Below are 19,763 nucleotides of genomic sequence, written 5' to 3'. Positions count from 1 at the left end.
AAGGATGCGGACCCTCACCCGGCAAAGGCCAACGGCTGCTCTATGTACAGTGAATAGTTCCATGAAATAGAATGAGATTACTCACACAGCACACGCCTTTGCAATAGGCATGCTTCCAATTCTGGATACCAAGGACGGTGTGAGCGACTTAAAGGAAAAAAAATGTTGATTTAAAACGTATATAGTTGTATTTATGTATTTCTGCATGTGCGTGCGTATTGTGTATATGAGTGAAAGGCAATTAGCTCATATGGTCATGACCAAGCTATATTTCAGAAGAGAAAAAAAAAAAAGAACACATGTATCACACTTTCCTAAAACGAAAAGCTAAAAATTTCAAGTTCAGTGTTCGAGATCTTGTCCTTCCCGCCCCGCCCTCTTGTGATTTTCTGGGTTTTGTTTCCCCTCTTCCAACTTTCATTAGCACCATAACAACATTTAAACATTACAACCCCTCTTCAGTTACTACACAAAAATGGTCCCATTAAAAATAGTGCTTTTCTGCCAAAAAAAAAGTTATATATAATATATATTTTATATATTCAACTACATCCGTGGGAAATGTGCAACGCAGACGTCTCCTCCATTAAAGTGAACCTGTGTTCACACTTTCTTCTTTCTCTCACTTCCTCGGTGATTTTAAAGGTGCAAATACATTTGGAATTGTGTAATTAAACGACAACAACAAAAAGGTAGTGGGCCTCATTTCTCCTCTGGTTCTTAAAACGTGCAAAAACCCCTCCAAAACATACTGTGGTTCTGATACTTTAAAAAAAAAAAAAAAGATTGGAAATGAGGCCAGAATTTAAAACCCTCAGATGTCCCCACCCAACATTGGGCTTCTTTCGATTTCATTATCTTCGCGTGCTCTTCTGTGTTTGGAACATGGGTTGAAAGGCAGTGGCCCAATCTTAAATAGTTCAAGTGCCTTAATGGTCCTTTTAAAGTAAAGGCTGTAAAACTGGGTAGGAAATGAAGAAAACCGACAAGTAGAAGGTTTTTTTTAAAAAAAATTAAGGACAATGCCACAGAAATGCTGCTGCTGACAACGTTGTAATCCTGTTCTTTCTATGTCAGTTGTTTGGTGTTACAGTGCCCCTTGGTTGTTGCTCCTTGGTGTAAAAGGGCATTTTCCCTCCCCCCCCTCTGCCCTGGTCTGGGAGAGATAAAAGGGTGGGGCCAAGCCGGGGAACGCCTCCCGTAAGACTGAAAAACAAAATTAAGAATCCATTTTGCTAATTGTCACAGTTCACTTCTGGGTGCCTGTCGTTTCTGAGGTGGCTTGCACTACAAGAGGCATCTGGGTGGGGAGGACAACCAAGGGACGATGGGCCTTGGATTCCTCCGATTCCTGCAGTCCTTCGGTCTGCCATCGATACCTGCGGGCACGGAGGATGTTGGGGAGCCCCCTTTGAAGGCGCTGCGAGCTTTTCTTCTGCCATATGTCGTATTTGGAGTACTTAGTATGAGAAGGCTTCTGAAAGGTATCCTGAGGGGAAACGAGGAGAAGGAGAAAGGGAAGAAGAGAAACACAGTAAGACCCTTCATCCGATAGAGTAATCCGTTGCTATGAAATCTGACCAACGTTTGGCTGTGAACTCAAACGATTCTCTCCGACAAGAAGGCACATGGCTGAAAAATTCTTGCTGACTCAAATATGTTCCACAGAATTTGTTTCTTAACTAACCAAAAAGTCAACTACTTTGTTGACCATGAAATTTTCTTCTTATACTATTGTATCTTGTGTCTGTTTCTTATTCAGCAGTTTTACAAATACAGGTGAGCTGATCTCTGTCGCCTGGAGATTGGTCGAAATAGCTTGTTTCTGACAAGAGAAACATATTGGCTATTGCGTAACACAAACTATCCTTTCCTCAACAACAGTAGTTGAACAGAGTTAATTTTCACAAACTCACCCAGTGTGACAGAAGCAAAGGCAAGCAACACAGTGCAAGTATCAGATGATAATCTTCTTTAATGGATGAGAGGCCTATGTTGAACTTAACTTGGGGTATAAGTCCCACTTTCAGCAATGCCTACTTCCAAGTAAGGGCAGGATTAGGCTGCACTTCCAATTCAACTTTCTAGCTACCAACAGAGATGCAAGAGGCCACCCAATTATTCTTCCATTTTTGTAAGCTATTGAACTGTTGATCCCAATTTCCAGAGGTTTTTTTTTTTTTTTAAATAGAGGTTTGAGAGTTAAAAACCTGTATACGGCTCGTGAAGTGGTGTTTAGCCATAACTGCAAAATCAGCAGAAGCTGGGGATAAGGGTCCTGTTGCCTCGTGGCGTTTTGTTTTTCAAAATGCATCCTATTACTTAGATCCTATCTTACCTTGTTTAGTGCTGGTAAGACTACAAGAGAAGATGATGAGAGGTCCCGCTCCGATTTGACAGATTTTGCACAGTAAGTTTCCAAGAGATTAAGATCGCAGCTCCGGAAACAGCACTCCTCTACTATGCCACGGTTGAGCCGGCCTCGGTTTCTGCCCACCGGCCGACCTGTAATGGTACAGTCATGTTAGGAAAAAAAAACTTGGGACTCAAGTTGACTGCATTTTTCGGTAGGCATCATATTTTACTACAATTTTTTTCTTTTTCGTTATTTGGCCCATTAAACAGGTTTATCGCAGCAAATTTTGGAAAATTCTACATGCAGTATTAACATTTTATAAAGTAGTGTGGACAATCCAGAATTAAAAGCGTGTGGGTAAGGGTTAGTGTTGCCAAGCCCCAGGTGGTAAACCACAAGAAAAGAAGGCTCAGTGCTGTAAGGATAATTGGAGCAACCCAAAACAGCACTATAACACTATAAAGCAAATAAGTGAATTTTATAAAGTGCAAAGTGAATAAATATATACAGCATATACAAAGGGAGTACAAACAGATACAAAATTTACACTAACAATCCAATAAATATGACTTATCAAGAGGATGCCAAAGATCCTAATTCAACAGGTAAGTTCAAGTATTCAACCAATTAAGGTATCATTTGATATTAGAATTTTTTGAGTCTTTCAAATTCTTTTTAGGTTGCAGTTATTGGAACAAAGCCACAGGAAAAGATGTCAGACGTGTCGTCTAGATAGGGACCACGTTTCGCATATGGCTTCTTCGGTGACCTGTATCTGTGTATCACAAATGCATGTATTCAACTAATAAATCAACATTTATAATATACATTAAAACATTATTTAATAATAAAAAGTCTATGCCAGCATAAATATTCTTACCAATAATAAATATATGTATAAGTGCCTTAGTAGGTGTTGTCTCATAGGGAGACAACACCTACTAAGGCACTTATACATATATTTATTATTGGTAAGAATATTTATGCTGGCATAGTCTTTTTATTATTAAATAATGTTTTAATGTATATTATAAATGTTGATTTATTAGTTGAATACATGCATTTGTGATACATAGATACAGGTCACCGAAGAAGCCATATGCGAAATGTGGTCCCGATCTAGACGACACGTCTGACATCTTTTTCCTGTGGCTTTGTTCCAATAACTGCAACCTAAAAAGAATTTGAAAGACTCAAAAAATTCTAATATCAAATGATACCTTAATTGGTTGAATACTTGAACTTACCTGTTGAATTAGGATCTTTGGCATCCTCTTGATAAGTCATATTTATTGGATTGTTAGTGTAAATTTTGTATCTGTTTGTACTCCCTTTGTATATGCTGTATATATTTATTCACTTTGCACTTTATAAAATTCACTTATTTGCTTTATAGTGTTATAGTGCTGTTTTGGGTTGCTCCAAGCCCCAGGTGGTGGCTGGAGATCTCCCGCTATTTCAACCAATACCCAGGCGACAGAGATCAGTTCATCTGAAGAAAATGGCTGCCGTGGAAGGTAGATTCTATGGCATTATGCCCCGCTGACGTCCACCCCCTTCCCCAAATCCCACCCTCCTCAGGCTCCACCCTCAAAATCTCCAGGTATTTCCCAACCCAGAGCTGGCGACCTTAATGTGTGTGTGTGTGAGTGCAAAACTGAATATTCTAGACCAAACCTGTAATACTTTGTGTCTGAACATTGTAATTATGTTTGATTTGCTGCATGCAGGCCTGTTCTAGAAAAGACTGTCAAATACCAATTATTACATGCAAATATACTTTCATTTTAATGTGTTTTAACAGCAAAATATTAGTAATGAGCGCTACTGAAATATATAGCTTGACAGCCAGCTGATAAATCTCACGAAGTCATGCACATTAAGAGCTGCTAAGCACTTATTCTGTTACTAGTTAAGGGGCAATCATTACATTGGCTATATTTGTATTCTTTTATAGCCTTCTCAGGCTCTGTCCTGTTATCCTGACCCCCTTCAGGAGATTGCATGCTGTGCTAGTGGAGAAAAATGAAGCCTGTGCACACACTTCTAACACAAGTACCATCATACTGAGAGACGATTAGGGTTGCCAGCTCCGGGTTGGGAAATACCTAGAGATTTTGGGGGTGGAGCCTGAGGAGAATGGGGTATGGAGAGGGGAGGGACTTCAATGCCAAAACAGCCATTTTCTCCAGGAGAGCTGATCTGTCGCCTGGAGATCAGATGTAATAGCAGGAGATCTCCAGCCACCACCTGGAGGTTGGCAACCCTAGAAATTATGCTTAACAGAACATTAGGCTTTGGAGTGTATTTCGGAGGCATACTTGTTCCAAGAGCGACTGCTAGATAAAACCCCAGGAAAATCTAAGAAATCCCTGTGTTATGGATATTTCTACCTTCCCTCTCTGAAATGACTATACTTTTCTAGGTCAGTCATCACCATCTGTTTCCCTTTCAAGACTGGTACCACTATTTCTAATTACACAAATGGATACAGACTTGAATGTGTCCAAAATTAAAACCAGCCTTCTATCAGAGATGTTCCCAGGAAAACAAACTAGAAGTATTCCATTATAGAAGTTACCTCTGGAAATAGGGTTGATAACCGCCAGGTACTAGCTGGTGGTCTCCTGCTATTACAACTGATCTCCAGCCGATGGAAATCAGTTCTGGAGAAAAGGGCCACTTTGGCAATCGGACTCTGTGGCATTGAAGTCCCTCCCCTCCCCAAACCCCTCAGGCGCCACCTCAAAAATCTCCCGCCGGTGGCAAAGAGGGACCTGGCAACCCTATCTGGAAACAGCGGCCGAAGAACAATTCTGAGTTATATAAATACGTAATTTGTTTGTGAATTCATGTCAGGATGGGAATATTCCTAACAATTTAGCCTGTGATGCAAGTCACATACAAACTATATCTGGATTCTGTTTAACTAAGGACAATGCCATTGCAGAAGGTACACTACAGTTGGCACACACAGCAATAATGCTGAACATTTTTATAGCATATGTAAGTGTTCAAACTCTCAGTAATCCTTTTGGCAGCCCTTTAAGGTATTATTATTTTCATATCACAGACCGGCCTGATACCACCTGGCTGAGGAGAGGTTTGAAGGTTCTCATAAGAGCACAGGTGACATCTTTTACAGAATGCACACACTGCCTGCCCATTTTAGCTTCACTTCAATCAACATCAAGAGATCTTTCACTATTGGCATGGCAGACGTAGGAGCCCTGCAGGTCGCCTCCTATCCAGATGATATCAGCCAGGCTCATTTTGGCCAATAAACGACACCAGGCACCTCCATTTGAACCCGTCCTCTGTCTTTTGAACTTCCCCTCAAGAGAAGGCTCAGGGGTCATGTTCACCAGCACACCCACCCCCTGCATCCTATTCTAGGGGAAAGGACATAACATTTGGACACAGCAGCGAGACGCAGATTCTTGAACAGTTCCTCTTTCCGTGGCGCTTCCTCCCCGCCGCCCCCCAACAGGAACTGCAAACTGCCTTTTCATACTGTTGCCCGAGGTTACTCAGTCCTGCAAATACCCATGTGTGTGCTGAGGAAGTGAGGAGGTGGATGTCCGTAGCATGCAGGGCTATTTGTGACACCCGTCTGAATGCCTGCAAAATGTTCCAAAGCCTGTGCCCCCTTCCCTCGCACACCCCTCGCCACCGATTCTGCCCGATCAATCAAGCGCCAAGCCAAGTGGAAGAAGACCTTGGGTGTAAACAATCTGCTCTTCCCCTGTCACAGGAATGTGGGCATCAACAAGAAGGCCTTTGTCAGATGGCTGGGCAGCAGCAGCCATTGTTCCAAACCCCTCCCCCAAAATAGCTTCTCTTCCCCCTCCCCACCCCTCTCTTTTTCCTAGTATTATTCTGAGGGATGCAGAGAGAGAATGTGCTTGGTCAGCATAAGTGGCTGGAAAGCGCTACGTTCTTATCAGCTGTTGGGAAGGAAGAAAGAGGAGCTGTTGTTTACAAAGAAATCAGATGCCTCTTTCTCTCCCGCCCCCCTCCGCATCAAACCCTTCATCTCTTCCTCATCCAGAAAGACAGAGCCAGGTCCAATATTTTAACCGTTTTTGAATAGAAGCTTTGCCCCGTCCAGTCTGGAATAATGCATTCCTCCTTGGCTCATGTGCCCTTCAATGCCACTCCCTTTCCTGCATTTCATGCCCATGGTGATGAGCATAAAAGCAACAGAAGATGTTACTTCTGCAATATTTCTCTCCATCCTTTTCCTTTCCTTTGTCCCTTAGAAGCTCCTTGATCCATTGATCTTGAGCAACATCAATCTAATGTTTGAGGGATATAAGGACTGAAATAAATCTTGCCACTGACAATGTAGCCTTGGGATCCCTGTCACTTAATAAAAAAAAGGCATTATGTCAGGGATAGAGGCATTAGATTTATATGTTAAAAGGGGAGAGATAATGTGATCGAAGTTCCTCATAAAAGCAGTATTTCAAGAGGGTATGAGCTGATAAATCAGTAGAGCCAGAAGAACAAGGACAGGTCCTGTCTGGGTATGGTATATTAAGAATCCTGCCCTGCATAACCATAGAGAAGTTAACATTCAGTCTAGCTAAACAGACAGCTCTAGAAAGATGAGGAGTTGTCAGATAATAAGTATAAGAAGGCAAACCACGTGGTGGTGGTATTCCAAAAAACTGAGATGAACTAACGTGGTGAGCACGAAAAGTAGTGCTGTTACAATCAAGCTCTTTAATGCACTTAAGTTTGGTGAAAGCTTCAGTTGCCCCAAGATCTAATAACATATCCTGCGAGAAGCCCAACAATGACAATTTCTCATCTAAGATTTTTTCCCTCTCAATCCTTTTGCACAGGTGCAAGTAACCTTGTTTTTTTTTTTTTTTTTTTTTGCAAAAGTGGTTTAGGATAAACATTAATTGGTGTTGTTGTACATTAACTGCCTCCTACACCGCAGTCATTTTAGCTCTCTTCAATAATGCCACCAGATCCCCCCATATAAAAAATAACCAGCATCTGAGAGCCGAGTTGTTAATCTGATTTCAATGGGGCTATGATAAATTGCTTCAAGCTAGGGTCTTGACCTTCGGTGGTATTGGTCATAACTAGGGTTGCCAAGTGCCAGGTGGTGTTGGGCAAACCCCCGCCAATCCACCTGGCTGCCCGCCGACTAACTGAGGGTCGGTGGGCAATGCATGCATGCGCGCCTGCCTGAGCCGCCATGACACTTCCGGTTTGCACCCAGAAGCGCAGCATCCCAAGGGGCCGTTTACCACTCAAACTCCCAGGTTGAGCAGTAAAGGCTCCATTGCGATGTGCCGCGATCACATCGGTGCGGCCGTGATCTCGCTCATCTCCACCCTAAAAACCTCCCGCCGGAGCAACCTGGTAAGCCTAGTCATAACTGGAAAGATTAAAGGGCCTAAGAAGAAACTACCCTTCTAAAAATATTTTCAGAATGAGAATCATTAGACTGTCTACACGAGGAAGGTATCAGGTCTGATGTTCATGGATATGATCATGAGTTATGCAGCTGTCAATGATCTAGTGACTGCTTGCCTTTGGGAGACTTTGTGTGTGTTGTGTTGAACATAGGCACTCCCAACATATTCTCCAGCCTCCTAGCACAGTAGACTAATTGGACTTAAGCAGTCAGAATTATTTTTTACTCAAAGTTGCAAAAAACTAGTAATTTCAAAGCTGATTGTTACAGAAAACAATATGAACGCAGAAAACACCCCTTTTGTTAAAAGCGTGATCCTGGAATCTGTTTTCATTCCCGGCTTTCACCCCATAAAGATGAAACAACTGGAGATCGCCTTGCTTATGCTGAACACATTGCCCTCACTACTGAGTAACCACTGCTCATTAGGATTAGGGGCCAAGGTCTTCAGATCAGAGAGAGTTCAGCTTTTAGGAAGATTAACAAATAAATTCTCCATGGGTGCAAAGAGGGTGTGTTTATCATTAGCATTGCATCTTTTTGGAAATTAACCACTACCTTCAGTGCTCTTAAGATGCAATGCTAATGATAAACACACCCTCTTTGCACCCGTGGAGAATTTATTTGTTAATCTTTCCTGTTGTCATTTCCAGTACCAAATGATTCAGAAGCACAGAGGCAGAAAAGGCAACGTGCCAGACTTTGGAGATGAAATAGTTTTGTATCAAATATGTAAAACAAGAGTCTCTTTCACTCTGTGTTGCGCATGTATGTAAAGTGTTGTCGAGTCACAGCCAACTTATGGCGACCCCATAGGGTTTTTAAGGCAAGTGATAGAGCTGGTTTGCCATTGCCTTCCTCTGCAGAATCTTCCTTGGTGGTCTCCCATCCAAGTACCAACCCTGCTTAGCTTCCAAGTTCTGACAAGATTCTGACTATAAGATTCTACATTCCCTGTTCAGTGTGTGTGTGTGTGTGTGTGTGTTAAGTGCCGTCAAGTTGCTTCGGACTCATGGTGACCCTATGAATCAGCATCCTCCAAAATGTCCTATCTTTGACAGCCTTGCTCAGGTCTTGCAAATTGAGGGCTGTGGCTTCCTTTATAGAGTCAATCCATCTCGTTGGGTCTTCCTCTTTTCCTGCTGTCTTCAACTTTTCCTAGCATGACTGTCTTTTCTAGTGACTCTTGCCTTCTCATAATATGACCAAAATACGATAGCCTCCGTTTAGTCATTTTAGCTTCTTGGGCAGGGGTGGGGAACGTCAGGCCCACAAAATCATTTGGTCTGGCCCTTCGTGGGTCCTGGCAGATCTCTAGCTCAAAAGGATCTAAAACTGATGATCTGCCCCCTCCTGCAGACAGGAATAGCCTGTATTCAAGGCAGATTGAGTTTGTTTTGCAGAGAAAAGGAACCTTTTTTACCCCTTGCAGAAGAGTTGTTAGCTCTGGAGCTGCTAGGACCGCCCAAGAAACTGTATTAACCCTTTCCCACCCGAGCCATGGAGAAACATATTAACTCAGTACTACAGGAGAACTGGGAGAACTACAGTGGAACTACAGGAGAACTACAGTGGCAACAATGGAGGGGTTAAAGGGGGCAGGGCCAGAATGCGTAGGGGGGGAGTTCTTAGCCAGCGTCCTCATTTCATCTCTGTAGGCAGAGGTAACAGGAGCTGGCTGTAGAATCCATGTGGAGAAGGAGCAACTCTGGCGTGCGGCTAGACCGCTATGCCAGCTGGTGCAACAGACAATCCTGTGCCACCAGGTGGGCGAGTGTGCCACTGGTTGGATTTCTGCCTGCTTGCCCACGCAGTGAGGTGTCATCTGGGGCAGCTGCCTGCTTGGGACTTGGTCGGCTAATTTTTAAGTTGATAATTTTGTATGGCCCACGAATGATGTTATAAATATCCAAATGGCCCTTGGCGGAAAAAAGGTTCCCCACTCTTGTTCTAGGGTCAGTTCAGGCTTGATTTGATCTATAACCCACTGATTTGGTTTTTTTGGGGGGGGCAGTCCACGGTATCTGTAACACTCTCCTCCAACACCACATTTCAAAGGAGTCTACTTTCTTCTTGTCAGCTTTCTTCATTCCCCAGCTTTCACACCCATACACAGTAATAGGGAATATGATGGCATGAATTAACCTAATCTTGGTGGCCAGGGACACACTTCAGAATCTTTTCTAGCTCCTTCATGGCTGCCCTTCCCAGTCTCAATCTCCTTCTGATTTCTCGGCCGCACTCTCCCTTTTGGTTGATGATGGTTCAATGTGGGGGTTGACTAAACAGAATGTTAGATCTTAGTATCATGTCTAAGATGGACACTGGATAAATGGGTGGCAGTCAGTTTCCCATGGTATAGTAGCTGACTTAGGACTGAGACCACGGTTCAAAAACCTATACTCTACCATGAACTTCAACAAGTGACCTTGGACCACCCATTAGCTTGCAGGGATTTTATACACTGCCCCCGAGCTCTTAGCAGGGAGGGAAGAGATAAAAAAATAGTATAAATAATATATCATCTTTGTTTGTTCTCATTACTAATAAAGAACTAAGCAAGAAAATGTGGCTCAGTTAAATGCTAGCTCACATTTTGGAAGTTATCAAATAAACACTCCCCCCCCATTCCAGGTCTGCTATAGAAGGTAACTGAAGTTTGGTAGCAAAAGACAGGAAAGGCAGGAGCAACAAACATTTTCCCTATCAGTTTTAAGATGTGTGGCCAAAGAAATGTAGCTGCACTTCCAGGTGACTGTACCCAGAATGAAAACCAGCCGGCTGAATTAGGCTAATTGGTATCTATTTTAAAAATACCATGAAATTTTTAAAATGCTGTTTTAAAAATACCACTGATGTGATGCAAGATGACACTCCATAAAATTTTGAAGTAACAGGAAGCAGACTAAGATACCAACAGTTTAGATCTACATAGGGTTGTTTCTCAATGTCTTGTGCTTCTAAGGGCGAAAACGCACGGTCGCTTCAGCCTCCTTTATTCTGTTTCAGCCAGGATTCAGCCAGGATCGAACGAACGTTCAGCGAAATGCATGCGTTCGATCCTGGCTGAATCCTGGCTGAAACGGAATAAAGGAGGCTAAAGCGACCATGTGTTTTCGCCCTAAGAGACATGTTCCAAGAAGAAACCTAATGCAAATATTAAGCTAAAAAGAGAGAGCTCATTGATTTTTTGTGTGTTTTTACAAGGCGGGCATTTGATTTATTCAAGATTGCACTCGGAGATTTAGAAAGTGGCATTTCAAAGTTCGATTTGCTCTCTTGTGCTTCAAAAAACTTAACTAGGTGCTAAATTATATTGTTTCTTAATCAATTAGGAATAGAAATTTAAGGGGGATGCACCGTACTTGTCTGCGGAAATTGTTACCTCATTTCCAGTTGATTATTTCTATTAAACCATGCATGTTTCAGAAACCTCTGTTTACATGCTATCAAGCTCCAAAAATGCATTATCCAAACTAGGGAGAAGAGTGACGGTGACTTTCATGAAGCTGTGCTTTCACAGAAGTATACACCTGACTCACTAAAAGAACAGACCAAGTTCACACACACTATTTAAAACAGAGCCTTTCCCCGATTCTTGGTGTCCATGTGTGAATGACAGGCAGTTGATTGACAACTCTGCATAAAGGCTGATTTACAATCCCATTTCAACTTCCCTGTGGTTCGTCTATCACCTATGAACACATTGCTAGAAGGCCTCTCACCATTTTTCTATAGAGGGAAAACAGCTTAAAATGTCCTAATCGCATAGCGTTACAATCACCTCAAGTATGGCTCACAATGTAATTGACTTAGCTCAGCCTCAGTCTATAATGTTAATATAACTGGTCTACCTTACAGGGCTGTCATGACGTCTGCTGAGATAATGTGAAAAATACTTTTCAAAACTTGAAATGCACCTCATAAATGCCAAGTATTATCATGACAGCTGTACATGGTCCATGTTTTACAGGAAAGAGCTAATGCTCACTTCCTTTCAAGTGCAAGATACTTACTAAAATAAAATCCTCTGTCCCCACAGACAAACTGCAGTGTGTCCACCAATTCTCCACCACAGAGGGTCTCAGCATGGCTATACGCAGAGGCAGAATCAACCACGTATGCCAAGAAGGTGAGTGCTAGCAGTAGTATCCGCTTCGAAGTGCACATTTTCTGCACCTAAAAGATAGGTTAAAAAAAAAGAAAGAATTAAATTGTTTCTCCTGTATTACTAGGGTTGCCACCTGCCAGGTAGTAGAAGGAGATCTCCTGCTAATTCAACTGATCTCCAGCCGATAGAGATCAGATCACCTGGAGAAAAATGGCCGCTTTGGCAATTGAACTCTATGGCATTGAAGTCCCTCCCCTCCCCAAACCCCACCCTCCTCAGGCTTCACCCCCAAAATCTCCCGCCAGTGGCGAAGAGGGACCTGGAAACCCTATGTATTACCCAGTCTGCTATGAAACAATACAGCAGCAAAGCAGAATACTTGGGGTACCACAAGTGACTTTTAAGGGAGTTCCTGAGAATGCCGCTGTAAAGCAGCGTTTCTACAAGGAGGTCTAGCATATACTTCAGCTCAGAGGGTAGGGTTGGCGACCTCCAGGTACTAGCTGGAGATCTGCTATTACAACTGATCTCCAGTTAATAGAGATAAGTCCACCTGGAGAAAATGGCCGCTTTGACCATTGGACTATATGGCATTGAAGTCCCTTCCTTCCCCAAACCCCGCCCTCCTCAGGCTCTGCCCCAAAAACCTCCCACCAGTGTGAAGAGAGACCTGGTAACCCTATCAGAGGGAAAGGAGGCAATGAAATTGAACCCTTCTTGATTTTAATGTTATTTTCAGTTGAGTATACTTTGAAATTTGTTTGAAAATTAACACAGAAAGACATAGGCAGCTGTAGTAAATAAGCACCAAGGACACGATTGATAGCAGATTGCCTTTTATACGAAACTTTGCACACTCCACGTATTATAAAACTTGTGCTGAAGAAGCAGAGGTGCCAACGCGAGCCAGTGAAGTCACTTTTGGTCAAGACTACACGTTTTTCAAACCAGTTATCGAATTTGTTCAAGCCAATTTACTGAAGGAGGAAGAGGCCCAAGAAGTACAGGTGCAGCCTAGCTAAGAAAGGAACTGCAACTTGGGTTTACACACAAGCATGTATGAAGCTGGCAAGGGAGATAAACCAAATTATCATCTTTGGGCTTCTAAAGGGGAGGTGGAGCAGCGGCTTCCTTAGCTTCTCTGCCTCAGGACTACAATGAGCAGCATCAATTACAACCCTTTCAGCTGTGATGAATCCCTACAGAATTGTTTTGGACTTCTTTTGATCAGCATTATTCTAACTATAAAGCATTGTTAAGAGCATGTGTGTGTGTGTTTTTTTGCAGGGGGGAAGGAGTCTGAAAGGGAAAGGAGGGCTTGTATGGAAGGAAATAATTCTGTTGTTCTAAAATTCTAGCTTGGTTTAAGGGAATATATTACTATTCCCTGGAAGGGAGAACTAATGTATGGTTATCACGATAGCGCACGGCAGACAAGGGTGACCTTTTGTAGAGTTGGAATGAATCCAGTGAGTGATCTAGTCCAATCTATTCTTGGCTTAGCCTCAAGCTTTCTAATGTGACCCCAGACAGAGTCCAAGGCCAGTTTCCTATCCATTAATCCATATTACCAGTGCTGGATTACCAGCTTTCCAGTAATTTATGGTATGTGCTGTCCCCAGAGGGAGAAGCAGCCTAACTTTTCTAAAGCGGTTACTAGTCCCACATGGGGGAGAAAATACTTGCTGTACTAGGCAGGGAAAACACAACGATGATCCAAAGATAATTCTAATTTCTTACTTAAAATAAATCATCCGATTTGGTGTTGAACCAAGTACACTTTCAGAACATCCAGCTTAAATATAGGACTCCAGCTTAAATATAGGACTCCAGCTCTAGCTTTTCCTGTATACCCAGCATCTAAAATCTTGTCATGTAGCAGCGGGGTGGGGGGTGGGGGGAAGATATGCAGATTATGAAAACATGAACACCTAATCGAAGAACCGTCTTTGCCTAAAGTAATGTTGTGATCACAACCCAGTTGGGCCAGAAGTAAAGCCATTTGTGATTATTTTAGTGAATGTGTTGGGAATAGGAGGATTCCCTGTTTTTCTCTCTTGCATATTTTAGAAGCGGCAAAAACAAGTTCAAGTGGGCCTTCTAAAAACTACCTGTTAAAGAGGCTTAACAAGATTAGTACTGCAACAGATTTAGGGTGAAAACACATGGTCGCTTTAGCCTCCTTTATTCCCTGTTTCAGCCAGGATTCAGCCAGGATCAAACGCACGTTCGACGAAACGCATGCATTCAATCCTGGCTGAATCCTGGCTGAAACAGGGAATAAAGGAGGCTGAAGTGACCGTGCGTTTTCGCTAGAGCTGTTGAAAAAAAATTCATTAAAATTCAGATTCGGCAAAATTTGGCCCGTTTTGATTCAGGAAATGCCGAAGTCTGAACTCCCCCAATTCGGATCCGTGCAATTTGGCGAGAGATTCAAAGTTCGGGGGGAAATTCGGCCGTTTAAAAACACATTTGTGCCTTTCTGCGGCTCCGGGGGGGCATATTTGGAGGTAGAGGTCCCAAACTTTCAGCATAGCTTGAGGAGACCCTTCTTGCAAGAACCCCCAATTTGGTGAGGATTGGGGCAGGGGGTCCTGAGTTATGGGGCCCGGAAGGGGTCCCCCCATCTGCCCATTGCAATAAAGCCATCACAAACACATTCGCAGCTTTCTGCGGCTCTGGGGGGGCCTTTTTGGAGGTAGAGCCCCCAAACTTTCAGCGTAGCTTGAGGGGACCCTTCTTGCAAGAACCCCCAATTTGGTGACGATTGGAGCAGGGGGTCCTGAGTTATCGGGCCCAGAAGGGGTCCCCAGCCTGCCCATTGGAATGAATAGAAATAAATAGACCGTTTGGACTCGGAGTTTGCAAAATCATGCAAAGCAACACATGACACGACCTTGGGAGTTTGCAAACCATGGAAAGGGACAGAGGTGCACTAGCTATGCATAAGGAGCAGGTGGGGGTAGAATTTCCCCTTTTTGCATCGGACTCGGGAGTCAGGAGTCTCAGGACCGGGCAAATGCATTGTTTAAGTCACAATTTGAAAACCAGTTTTGAGCGAGCATCAAAATAGACCTAACCGATTTTATGAATGAGGGAAAACCTGAGGACACACAACTGAAGCCCTCCCCCTCAAACCAGGGAGAGAAACACACGAGCGGGCACACACACCACCAGGCAGAACGGGCGAAAAAAAACCCTCTCAAACCAGTACGGCTCAGCCCCAAATGGGGAAAAAAACAAGGAGGAGGAGTTGCGGGTGCCGAGCAGTGCCGGGGAGAGACTCAAGCAAGCCGTACTCAACCCCAGGCTAGGGGCAAAAAACAAAAGCAGAGCACAACACACACTTCCGCAGAGGCGAGCGGGCACACACCCTCTGCAGAACTGGTGAAGCCCCCTCTCAAACCAGTACGGATCGGCTCAACCCCAAATGGGGAAAAAAACCAAGGAGGAGGAGGCACGGCCCGGGTGCCAAGCGGAGAGAGACTCGTTACTGCCGCACAGACTCAACTTTAAACTTTAAAACTTTAAAAGCAGAACACACACTCCCGCAGAGGCGAGCAGGCACATCCCCCTCAGCAGAATGGGCGAAAGCCCCCTTTGGCTTCCCCCCACACACAGAAACTGCTCCCCACACACACACACACAGAAGAAAAGGTATAGAAAAAAAAAACCCAAAATCAAACTGTGTGGATGTCTTCCAGCAGGAGCACAGAGGAGAAGTAAATCCAATCCTATTCCGGTAAGCACCAGCAGCTCGGCCCAGTCAGAAATCAGATCTCTCAGCAGCACCGCCACCAAATTGGAAGGCAATGAATACAGTCGGGATGGGAGGGGAGGGACAGGAGTTTTTAGACTCTTCTCCTGGCCATTTCAAAAGTGAGAATCCCTGCTCTGATTGGCCAGGAGAAGACCCAGCTTGGCCACCATTGGCCACGGGAGATTGCTGCTTACTAACGTATGGTTATGCAGCTGATTCTGAGCCCCTGAATTGGCCAAATTTATTCGGTGCGCCCTGAACTCGCCAAATTTGGCTCGTCGTTTTCCCATCTTTTTTTGAATTTGGTTCCATCTGAACTGAAAACCGCTGAATCGGGGGAAATTCGGCTGTTTTTCGGTTCGGAACGAACCGAATCGACAGCCCTAGTTTTTGCCCTTAGCCTCAGCCATTGAAGCTATCTGTGCAGCATGTATTAATTTATTTTTAGGCAAGCTGCAAGGAATCACAGAACTGGAAGGAGCCACACAGGCCATCTAGTCCAACCCTCTGCTCAATGCACTTCCGGGTATAAACTGGAAGTGGCATGCGTGTATTGGTGCGCAATCCCCTCAGCTCTGCCTCAAAAGCCTCCTGCCAGAGGAGAGGGGGGACCTGGCAACCCTATGTCCACATCCTTTTTGAACTGAGGCCTCTAGAACTGCATATAGTACTCCAGGTGCAGCCTGACCAATGCGTTGTATAGCGGGACTATGACATCTTGTGATTTGGATGTTATGCCGCCGTTGATACACCCCAAAAAGGCGTTAGCCCTTTTTGCCTCACATTGGCTGCTCATATTTAGCTTATGGTCTACCCGTACCCCAAGGACACAAAAGCCTAAATCCATTAACAAAAGTAAAAGCATCACACAGGTTAAAAACACAGCCAGATCTGCCTCTACCAAATATCCTCTGGAATAAACCTGTCTTGCATGTCTTCCTAAATGCAGGAAGTGAAGCTGTCAGGGTTTAGACTCTGTGATGAGACATGTCAAATTAGGATCTTTTGGCTTCTAATGGGGGCAGGGGCAATACCCTCAGTTTCTCTGCCTCAGGCAGCCAACAATGAGTAGCATTAATCACAATCCTTTCAGCTCTGAAGGAGCTTGTGACCAACTGTCTAGCTAAACTCTGAAGTTCAGATTGGCAAAAGGAAGGCAGAACTGGTCATCCTGGAAAGCAGAACCATCTTGTATTTCCCAAAACGGAATTCAGTGAGCAACGAGTTGTTGAAAGGGTTACTTTTGTGGTACTGCAGATAGGATTACAGAAAATTTTCCCCTCCTTGACTCGCCACCTCTCTTAAAGAGTATGTTCGTTAACATATATTGATTTTACTGTTGTGATATTTGAAATTCCCTATTAGATTGTTTTAAGAGCCCCGTGGCGCAGAGTGGTAAACTGCAGTACTGCAGTCCAAGCTCTGCTCACAACCTGAGTTCGATCCCGATGGAAGTTGGTTTCAGGTAGCCAGCTCAAGGTTGAGTACCCAGCTTGCTGGGGGTAAAGGGAAGATGACTGGGGAAGGCACTGGCAAACCACCCCGTAAACAAAGTCTGCCTAGGAAACGTTGGGAAGTGACGTCAGCCCATGGGTCAGGAATGACCCAGTGCTTGCACAGGGGACCTTTACTTTTTTTTATTAGATTGTTGTTGCAAAAGGGCCTACAGAAAAGATTACATGGTTGACCTAGGGAAAGTCTGTCCAAACTGGCTAGAAGCTCACAGTGAGTTTGTCACATTCTTCTATCAAGGTGTTCAGGATTCAGTTTTTGATATGCCACCCAACAGTCCGTAGCATCCCAGAAGCTGTCCTGTGTATGATGACTAGGGTTGCCAGGTCCCTCTTTGCCACCAGTGGGAGGTTTTGGGGTGGAGCCTAAGGAGGATGGGGTGTGGGGAGGGGAGGGACTTCAATGCCATAGAGTCCAATGGCCAAAGCAGCCATTTTCTCCAGGTGAACTGATCTCTATTGGCTGGAGATCAGTTGTAATAGCAGGAGATCTCCAGCTAGTACCTGGAGGCTGGCAACCCTAATGATGACAGAGGCTCAACTAGCCCTCTGCAAGTGGAGAGTCAACACTGCCAGGCTTTTCAAGTACTTCTGCTATTGTTCTTGTACATCCAATAGTTGTGTGAGTAGTATTTCTACTCTGAATCTGTGTGTGGGGGGGGGGATCATAGAGTTGGAAGGGACCACCAGGGTCATCTAGTCCAACCCCCTGCACAATGCAGGAAATTCACAACTACCTCCCCCCCACACCCCCAGTGACCCCTACTCCATGCCCAGAAGATGGCGAAGGTGTCCTCCCTCTCGTGATCTGCCTAAGGTCATAGAATCAGCATTGCTGACAGATGGCTATCCAGCCTCTGCTTAAAAACCTCCAGGGAAGGAGCACTTATCACCTCCTGAGGAAACCTGTTCCACTGAGGAACTGCTCTAACTGTTGGAAAATTCTTCCTAATGTCTAGACGGAAACTCTTTTGATTTAATTTCAACCTGTTGGTTCTGGTCGGACCTTCTGGGGCAACCGAAAACAACTCGGCACCATCCTCTATATGACAGCCCTTCAAGTACTTGAAGATGGTTATCATATCCCCTCTCAGTCTTCTCTTCAGGCTAAACATACCCAGCTCCTTCAACCTTTCCTCATAGGACTTGGTCTCCAGACCCCTCACCATCTTTGTTGCCCTCCTCTGGACACGTTCCAGCTGGTCTACATCCTTCTTAAATTGCAGTGCCCAAAACTTAACACAATACTCTAGGTGAGGTCTAACTAGAGCAGAGTAAAGTGATACTATCACTTAGCATGATCTGGACACTATACTTCTGTTGATGCAGCCCAAGATCGCTCAAGATTGCTCGAGGCAGCTTCAAAGATCCCACATGATGGGTAGCCCTGTTAATCTGTCAACAGCAGTAGGAAAGAGCAAGAGTCCAGTAGCAACTTAAAGACTGACAAAATTTCTGATAGGGTATAAGCTTTCTGAAGAAGTGAGCTATGGCTCACAAAAGCTTATACTCTACCAGAAATTCTGTTAGTCTTTGAGGTGCTACAGGACTCTTGCTCTTTTCTACTGTCAACGATCCCAGTGAGCAAAAAAAACAATTACTTGTTGCACATCAGCCTTAATGAAAATGTTGCAAAGTTATTGCTGAGCTACTTGTGCATTTGCGACTTCTCTTTAAGGGTTGCAACATTTTATGGTTTTAAGGACAAAATTACAAATATATAACTTTTAATGAGGTGCACATATAGATTAAAAGCATAAAACTCCTAATAAAGACAAAAGCTAACACATTCAATATATACAAACATGAACAACTGTGATGCAGTCTTTCATTGACCAACATGAGATCCAAAAAGCACCAGACGCATTTTGACCTGGAAAGGCCTTTCTCAGTGGCCAGTATAAAATTATAACTTATCAGACATCCTAATAATACAATCATATCATAATGGGCAGTAAGAAATATCTAAAAGCCCTTTAGTACAGTGAAGCTCCCATTTGACCTTATACACTGCTTGATGTATCCACTTCCTTAAGAGCCCAGCATACAATAGAAAGTGAGACAGTTAAGCCAGGTTTTAACATATAAGAAGTTAAGAAATTTACAGGGAGCTTCACTGTTGAGCTTCACAGGGAGCTTCATATTGGTCAATGAAAGATTTTACATCACAGTTGTTCGTGTATGTATATATTGAATTTGTTAGTTTTTGTCTTTATTAGGAGTTTTATGCTTTTAATCTATATGTGCACCCTGTTAAAAATTATATATTTGTAATTTTAGCATTTTTCAGCTCAACCTCTTTGGTTTGTAATCAGCATTTTGGTTGAGTTCCATCAGATTCCCCCCTTTTTTTGGAGATTTAAGGACAACCAACAACCTCCCCTCCATTATCTTCTGCATAATGGGTGAGCTTCAGATAGCTAGTTTAACCACTTTGTCATCAACCCTGGTAACAGTCAATTTCTCACAGAGGGTTGCTTAATTTTTATGTTTGACAAACTCTGAGCAAACAATTTCTTTTTCCCAGGAGGCCTCAAATCTGGGAATTTATCTGTCGGCTCACAAATTCTTGGGAAAAAAATCCTGAT

At 43.7% G+C, this 19,763-nt stretch overlaps 1 protein-coding gene across 1 annotated transcript; it reads right to left on the bottom strand.

The window, feature by feature from the left end:
* Positions 1 to 1,221: 1,221 nt before the first annotated feature.
* IGF2 (insulin like growth factor 2) lies at positions 1,222 to 11,968 on the bottom strand. The gene is made up of 3 exons (XM_056851094.1): positions 11,810 to 11,968; positions 2,339 to 2,505; positions 1,222 to 1,489 (listed from the first exon to the last, which is right to left on the bottom strand). The coding sequence occupies exons 1-3, from the start codon at positions 11,961 to 11,963 to the stop codon at positions 1,250 to 1,252; spliced, it is 561 nt and encodes a 186-aa protein (XP_056707072.1). The 5' UTR covers positions 11,964 to 11,968; the 3' UTR covers positions 1,222 to 1,249.
* Positions 11,969 to 19,763: the final 7,795 nt, after the last annotated feature.

The sequence above is a fragment of the Euleptes europaea genome, chromosome 6, assembly GCF_029931775.1.
Source record: "Euleptes europaea isolate rEulEur1 chromosome 6, rEulEur1.hap1, whole genome shotgun sequence".
Taxonomy (NCBI): Eukaryota; Metazoa; Chordata; class Lepidosauria; order Squamata; family Sphaerodactylidae; genus Euleptes; species Euleptes europaea.
This window is presented reverse-complemented; position numbering and strand designations above follow the sequence as displayed.